At 44.4% G+C, this 8,776-nt stretch overlaps 1 protein-coding gene across 1 annotated transcript; it reads right to left on the bottom strand.

Annotated features, from left to right (window-relative positions):
• Window positions 1-515: 515 nt before the first annotated feature.
• Window positions 516-1,898, bottom strand: LOC134910963 (paraneoplastic antigen Ma2 homolog). The gene has a single exon (XM_063919354.1). It carries the CDS (start codon window positions 1,896-1,898, stop codon window positions 516-518), a length of 1,383 nt encoding a protein of 460 aa, XP_063775424.1.
• Window positions 1,899-8,776: the final 6,878 nt, after the last annotated feature.

The following is an 8,776-nucleotide window of genomic DNA, read 5'->3' as shown; positions in this document are numbered from 1 at the left end:
CACAAAACATCCTTCAAATGGGCTACTGTTTTCCTTCTGGACTCTTTCAGATACCACTTCACATGAATTAACCTGCACCCCAGTCCTTTTCTCCTCTTTTTCCAACCATTCTATAAGAAGGGAGTAAATCCTGGTGTTGGTTCCTATGATCATATGGGGCTCACCACCCTTACTCTCCGGGACTTCTGGACACACCAGTGCTATTAGGGGTATTTGCAGCTTCTCTTCCCTTTTCTCTTGATAAATTTCTAGACTAGCTATTATATATCCTAAATATGGATATTTCTCCACACTCAATCCCCATATCACTAGTCCAGATAACGGCAGTAGGGGTACATCAGAGAGGTGTTTCTTATACCAGTCTTCGAATATAATTGATACTTGAGAACCACTATCGACAAGTACCTTACAGTGGTGTCCGTTGATTGTAGCAGCCATTACTGGAGCTGGTCCCATCAGCCCCTCAGGCAGGACTCCATTCCACCATGTACTCCCCATTGCGCAGCGACCAACCTCTAGGAGACCTGTGGGGGATTCACGGGCCTCCCTTGTCCGTTTCCCTGATCTTGGTATTCACCATCGGTGTTAAGAGAGGGAGTAACATACCTCCGAGGCGATTTCCAATTAAGTTTACACTCAAAGGCTCGATGGCCAATCCTCCCACACCTAAAACAGCCCATGCTATTGAAAGTGCCCCTTCTTCCCCCACCCCGTGTTGAATCACTAGATGGAGTACTCTGGGAAAGGTTATTGGTGCTTTGATTTGCAATGAATTGCTCTATTCTTTTGTTCTGTTCTTCTATTAATTTTAATATTTTCTCCTCTAATGGGGAAGTCTCAGTCACGGTTTGTACTACCTTAACCTTTTTTACCGTCTTTTCCCTCATCTCAATCAGTACTTCTTCTTGTTTGATTTCTTTTAATATCTCGTTAAATCCGGGTGGTGGTTCCTTTTTCTCAGAACACCTCAACTTCTGTGCTACAGGATCAGTTGTTAAAGCACCCCGTAATACCTGTCTCATGCGACTTTTATCTACTTCATCTCGAGTGATCCCTTTTTTCTCCACTATCTTATACAGTAGTTTATCTATTCTTATAACATAAGCGCTCAGTTTCTCACTAGGCTCTTGAAACGTGTGGTGTAATCTGGATAACAGATCCCCTACATCTTCCATAGTACCATACGCATAATCCAAGGCCTCGAGGTAGGTCTCCAGATTGGCATTTGGATTACTTCTCCTGGCTGCTTGTATTATCCCCATGGCTGGGCCTCGTAGACTTTCCACCACTCGTTGTCTCTTTATTTTATCAGGACATTGCCATTCCTCTGCTTGTTGAACGGCGGCTTCTTTCCATGATTCATACGGTTCTTCTCCGGTGGGTACGGGTACAATACCAGAAAAGATCCTCAACCTCCGATAACTCCCTTCATAATGCCATCTCTCAAGTTGGGAGACCACCCTATCTACCATGGTCTCGAATTGTCCACCATTTACATTTGTAGCAGTGTGTCCATTTCCACTAGCTTCTCCTTTGTCTACTCCCTCTGGTGAGATCACGGCCGAGATGGGTATACTGGTGATATTTTCTTCTCTGATATTAGGACCAATTATGGACCATATTCTTCCTGTTTCTTCATCAGCTATTATCATTAATGGTATCAAATTTACGTCCAATTCTTTATCCGTTTCAACCAAGACAGCAATCTTTCTTCCTGCTTCGTCATCCCAGTTGTCCACTATATTTGGTCTTATTACTCCGTACAGGGTACTCACTTTTCTTAACACAGTGTCATCCGAAGTTTCCGTTAATTCTCCTCCTACTCCAATACACTTTCGGGGGTTTACCCCCTTCCTCTGACACCAGTGGTAAATATCGTCTCCAGTTAATCCTTCCATTGTTTCTGATTAAAGTAATTTACTAAGACTCACTGGGATCTCAGCAGTGCCTCCATTAATGTAACCCTACTTTGGAATATTATTATAAATGGATTACAATAGTAGTGCCTCCACCCAAGCTTTATATCAATGTATATAGGCTTGCCTGGGTAAGCCCAATGAATACCTTTATGAAATATGGATTCAATTATATACAATTTACGTTCATTTACCTGTTTTCTCTTATAGTATCCAAGTCTCCTTTCAACTTGCTACCAGGAACCGGATGAATGGTAAGTAGATAAAATTTATAGTATAACTTTAATCAACATCGTTTAATACTTTCACAAGGACATTGAGTATTATATATAATAAGACTAGATTTTTCAATTAATCACCTAAATAATGTATTTATTACATCTCAAATTGTATACATTTAAAACCTAAGAGTGACCCGGGTACTCTGAAGTCAATGATGAGCTCGTTGGGGCCCTTAATGTTAATGAGTGTGGCTATCGTGAAGAACTGGATTGGTATCACATACCTTCCCTAAAATCTTTGTAATAGTCGTATATTCCCTTTTTTCTTCCTTATGTTCCAATCCTCTGTGAATATTTCTCATTAAGTATTAATACCGTCCCTCAATTCCACTATGTTTATAATCCATATATGGGTTTAGGATAGCTGCAATGAATATTAAAGTCTCAATCTTCAGCTATTTTCCCCAATCCAGGTTAGCTTTAGAGAAATGTTAAACTGTGTATACTCAAGTAATACTACCGGGTATAGTGGGTCTCAATTTGGTAGTAGAATAGCCTGTCGTTATTCTTGTTAGTAATAACTCAGAATTTCAAAGCAGTCACCTCTCTTTATTGTCTTTAGTTATTTCTGAATTACCGATATGGTGCTTGTTCCATAGGGTTAATTAGCACACGAGTATATGAAACAGTCCTGACTCAACACTGCACTATGTTTCTTTTATGTTTTAACCATAGAGAATGTGTTATAGTCTATACATCTTCTTATAGCTTCTTCTGTATTTTAATTTGTATCTTATACAGAGTTCCCACTAGAGGGAGCCTGTGATCCATCCATATACTTCTAGTTAGTATACTGCCATGGGAGGAAATGCTATTGGAGTGAGGTGTGAGTGATAGGTGTATGCTGCAATCCCACCTCGTCTAATGCGTAGTCACTCCCCCGACTCCTCCTCTTGTGTTATGCTGCCTCTCCAGGTCCTTCCTTCGGCCGCTGTCTCGGAGCTCTATCCCTCTCTGCTGTCGGCTCCTCTCACTTGACGCACTTTACTAATGGCAGCCGTCACACCGGGCTCTGCACTGATGGTCGGGCAATCAGGGGCGAGTACTTACACTCCGGCATATGTGGCTGTCTCCGCACTCTGGTGCCTTGCACTGCCTCTGTACTCTCCGGTCTGCTCCTTATCGTATTTGCGGCTAGGGTCCCTGCGTGTCCCGGTCTCCTCCAGTGCTACTGCTCAGTCTCATCTCTCCTCCGCAAGTGAAGTCGGTTGGTCTCCTGACCCTTCCAACGGCTAACTGCCTCCTCACTGCTTTGTGCTCACGGTATTTCTCTCTTCTGCATGAGGGGTTTCTAGCATGTTCTCTCCCCGCGAGTCTCATCTTAAAAGCATTTTCTCAGTCCCTGCTACAATTTAATAGTACTTCTATATATTTATATTATGTACACATCCATTTTCACCAGTTCAAGCAACATGTACCTATTAATATTATATATAGATATCATATATACATCTATTAATTACAATTTTCATACATACTTTATTATTAATTAACCAGTGGGTTACACTATATTCCAGATTGGGCTAAATCCTGTAATGGTGAACTGGAATCCTGGGAGACGACTACACCATAGGATTCATTTGATTCAGATAAGCTTCACAAATTTCACTTTTACTGTAAGTATGCATAATACCTTACATCTCACCAATCATTTGGGATTAATTACTACACTGTGAGCGCCTTCCTGTTCTGTGTTTATAGATGGGGGTGGAGGAGTACAACAATACCGTTTTGGTGCAGTCCTTGAGAAAGATGATATCACCAAAACAGTATAGTTGGACTCCTCCTCCCCCATACTGACAGATGGGTGACTATGTCTAAATTCAGATTGCTGATTGCTGATTACTAATATATTATATCGATTATATGCTTTTCTTTGCACTTGGCTTTTTCTAATGCCTGTAATGATGCCTGATTGATGGATTAAAAATCAAGTTTTTCAATACTGGAGTGCTGGTTATCCATGCATGCTGGGCCCTTGTCTGAAACAGTATTCATGGACTCTCACTCTCTCTATCTATATATACGAGTATATACAGTATATATACAGTATATATGAGTCAGCAGGAAATGGCTCTCAATCCCTTAGTGTTCAATAAATGAATCCATTCCAGTGACAGATGTATAAGTGCAGCTCTTTCCCCTCAGCCTCACAACAGGCAGGCTTAGCACATACAGTAGAAGAAAAATGGAGTGCACACAGGGCCGGATTAAGCCCTCGGGGGGCCCGTGGCACCAAAGACAGCAGGGCCCCCCAGTGGACCACCAGCCCCCACAGTTACCCCCCCCTCCACCCCGCTGCTCATCTCCCGCGGTCACAGGCAACGGGAGCCGCGCTGCAGCAGGGGGAGAAGAGAAGACACCAGGCTGCCGGGGTATGAGGGATCCACGCTGCCGGGGGAGGAGTGCGGCTGTGCATGCGGCTTCCTCCCCCCTCCTCTCGGGCAGCACGGTCGGGGACTGAGTCAAGCAATCTCCAGCCTCTGCCGCCAGCGGCATCTCTCCTGGCAGCAGCGAAGGCTGGAGATTGCTTGACTCAGTCCCCGACCGTGCTGCCCGAGAGGAGGGGGGAGGAAGCCGCATGCACAGCGTGGATCCCTCCTGCCCCGGCAACCTGTAGATCGGTGCAGAGCTTCAGCCGGGGGGCCCCTTAAAACAGGGGGGCCCGGGGTACTGACCCCCGGGGCACCCCCCTTAATCCGGCTCTGAGTGCACACAAGTGAGTAATCAATCACAAGACTCTACTACAATATAAAAGCTCACATACATCTCAATTGAAGACAGCAAATGTGGTGCTGACTCCCAGCTCATGGAATGCAGCTTCGATACCTCCAGACAGGGGTGTAGTATAGTATGCCGGCGGCCGGGCTCACGGCAAGCAGCATACCGGCGCCGGGAGCACAACCGCCGGCATACCGACAGCGTGGCGAACGCAAAGGAGCCCCTTGCAGGCTCGCTGCGCTTGCCACGCTGCGGGCACGGTGGCACGCTACGCGCGCCATGCTATTTATTCTCCCTCCAGGGGGGTCGTGGACCCCCACGAGGGAGAAAATCTGTTGGTATGCCGGCTGTCGGGATCCCGACAGTCGGCATACTGAAGACCACCCCCAGACAGTAGTGATTACTCCTGGCTTTACACAGAGTTCCAGTAATTTTAAAATGGCTGCCAAGCTTCATCCCAGCACTGTGAATGGCATGTAACATCACCCCATCAGATGTCCCAATGGCCACACCCAATGCATTTCATCATCACAGTGCTTTCCACACAGCAGTTGTATACAGCACAGCAGTCCTCCCCCTCTGTCAATAAGCACGTATTACCGCAACCCGGGTTGAAAAGTGTGGGTCAAATCCTTTTAGACAGCAGGAAATCCGGGTGAGACCCGGGAATAACCGTGGTAACAACCAGGGTGAAAGACATGGCAATTTTGACTTGGGTTGACAAAGTCAAACAGAAAAAGGTCATTGGTTGACTCAGCAACTTCCTGGGTCCTTTTTTTCTGTCTGAAAGGGGTATAATTCATAACTTATGCTGAAACCACAATTTGGATTGAGAAATTAGCAAGACCATGCTTATAAACTGAATAATGGCCCTCATTCCGAGTTGTTCGCTCTCTAGCTGCTTTTAGCAGCCGTGCAAATGCTAAGCCGCCGCCCTCTGGGAGTGTATCTTAGCTTAGCAGAAGTGCGAACGAAAGGATCGCAGCACTGCTACAAAAAAAGATTGTTCAGTTTCTGAGCAGCTCGAGACCTACTCCTAGCTTGCGATCACTGCAGACTATTTAGTTCCTGTTTTGACATCACGAACACGCCCTGCGTTCGCCCAGCCATGCCTACGTTTCCCCAGCCACTCCTGCATTTTTAACTGACACGCCTGCATTTTTCCACATACTCCCCGAAAACGGTCAGCTACCTCCCAGAAACACCCACTTCCTGTCAATCACTCTGCGGCCAGCAGTGCGATTGAAAAGCATCGCTAGACCTTGTGTGAAACTGCATTGGCTGTTGTGAAAGTACGTCGCGCATGCGCATTGCGCCGCATGCGCAGAATTGCAGTTTTTTTGCCTGATTGCTGCGCAGCGACCGAAAACAGCTAGCGAACAACTCGGAATGACCACCAATAACAGGTAGGACTTGGAAACCTGTGGCATTCTACTGCCAAAAGCTGTAAAGATTTGGAAGATACATTGGCTTAACATTCATTTTTTTCCATTAACTTGAACCTAAACTGCTAAAAACATTATACACATACAGTACGTACCTGCACTTTGGAGAAATAGAGGCTATTTGTCACTGCACTAACAGGGTTACAAATTCAACATTATGGAATTTGAGTAAGAGGAATGTTATGGCTAATTAGCCTTTTATGTGTTTTCCTTACATTTTATTGATTGATATATTTAATAAAGTTTATCTTATGAGGCATTTTTAGAGTATTATAAAATCGCATGTGAGCATCTTTATTTTACTGGGTCTAGGTATATCTTGAGGTGCAGTGCAGCTACAGTATACATATAAACGTGCATTAATATCTAAAACTGGTATTTATTTGATGTGTACTCAGTGGTCAAGTAGACATTTTTCTTAGTGGTACCGATAGTAAAAATGGGTGTGGTCACGTGTCATGAGAGGGCATGGTCACACGGAACTAGGGGAGTGGCTACATGACAATAGGGGAATGGCCACATTATGCTACACACTGTAATGCCCCTTACACATTATGCCAAACACCGTAATGCCCATTACACATTACGCAACACACCATAATGCTTATTACACATTATGCCACACACCGGAATGCCCATTACATATTATGCCAGACACTAACACCCATGACACATTATGCCACCCTCAGTAATGCCCATTACACCACACACTGTAATGCCTTACATATTATACCACACACTGTAATGCCTATTATATATTATGAAATACGCAGTTACGGCACTGACACCATTTTATGTCCCACACACAAAAATGCCCCTTATAAATTATGCCCCAGTGGTGGGCTGGTGGTACTGAGTACCACCACCATATTTCTTAAAGGTACTCATTCAAAAAGGGTTGAGATTGCCTATAGGATAAAAAAAAGGAGCAGACTAGACGGGCCAAGTGGTTCTTATCTGCCGTCAAATTCTATGTTTCTATGTTACTCCGTACCACCCCGTACCACCCTACCTTCAGCACGGTGTATACAATACAATTATATTGAACATGAACATTATTTTTTGTCCAAAAGCTGACTTAGAAATAATATATTGTGCGATGTATCAGTAATGCATATTCTTATATTGTACATGTCAGCTTATATTTATTCCATTTTGATACAGGTACCTTTAGGAGAGACTGTTGTAAAAGAGGTAGCTCCTGAAAGACAAAAGAGTAGGTTTGTAATTATTTTACCATATAATACAGTAGTAAAATCGGAGTACAGTTATTATTTTCCCCTATGTACAGTACACAGCTACTCCACAAACTAGTCAGTGTGAATCTAGTTGTTGTGGAAGGTTTAGTTAGATACAATGGCGTCACTGGGTTCAAAAAGGCGTGTGGCTTTGTGTTCAATTCGTCACTCTGGGGGAATGCACAGCAGCAGATGTTGGGCTGCCCCAGGACACATGTGTGGCTGCAGTGCTGGCTCCTATATAGTGACTGGAGCAGAGTGCTGTATGTAATGTTACAGTGCAGCTCCCGGCTCCTGTCACTGAGGAGGAGACAGTATTTTGGTGTCACCCCTTGTTGTGGTGCCACTGGTTAGATACTCTAGTTTTGTTTTTTAGGCACCCATTGAACGGTCATCAACTGAAAAACAATTTTTGCATTGTTGGACTGCACAGTTTAGTGGCCATCCTTTCTATGCCGCCATGCAGTTCTTTTATTATCACTAAATAGCTGACCTTTTTAACTTACAGTTCTTATCTCCATGTTTCTATTGTTCATTAAGTTTATTTATAGGTGAAACACTCCAGTCGTAGGTTTAGTGCACTTGTATGCAATCATGTCTTGAGGATAAAAATGTGTTGAATATCACGCTGTCAACAGTTCTTCCTCTTTATATTGCCCACTTTTATACTATTATAACCCTTTTCCACTATAAGCACGGGTCGCAGCCGTGTTGCCTGACACGGCTGCGACCCGTGCTACAGACCCCTTTCAGCAGCGCTCACCAACCCGGCATATTGCCGGGTTGGTGACGCTGCTAGTGACGTGGCAGGGGCGGCGCTGGGAGATCACAGGATCTTCCAGCGCCGTCCTCCCTATACACTGTGAACGGGAGCCGTGTCGCCTTGACACGGCTCCCGTTCACACTAGACAGCTAGCCGGGTTGAACACGTGTTCAACCCGGCTAGCTACCCGGGTAGGATTCCTGGATCACTTGATCTGGGAATTTGCCGGGGGACCCGTTTCCACTAGGGAAAAATACGGGTAAATGCGCGCCCCCGCTCATTTACCCGTGTTTTAAGGAGCTAGTGGAAAAGGGGTATTAGTCTCACTTAGGGTCATATTTATTAACATTAATTTTACTAAAATAAAGTGATAAAGGGTGTTTTCAAACCCTTTTCACATTATTTTAGTATC

Source organism: Pseudophryne corroboree, chromosome 4, assembly GCF_028390025.1.
Source record: "Pseudophryne corroboree isolate aPseCor3 chromosome 4, aPseCor3.hap2, whole genome shotgun sequence".
NCBI classification, from domain to species: domain Eukaryota; kingdom Metazoa; phylum Chordata; class Amphibia; order Anura; family Myobatrachidae; genus Pseudophryne; species Pseudophryne corroboree.
This window is presented reverse-complemented; position numbering and strand designations above follow the sequence as displayed.

What these genes read in the sequence shown, in the direction of transcription:
- LOC134910963 (XM_063919354.1), bottom strand. Translation starts at nt 1,898, where the DNA reads ATGGAAGGATTAACTGGAGACGATATTTACCACTGGTGTCAGAGGAAG.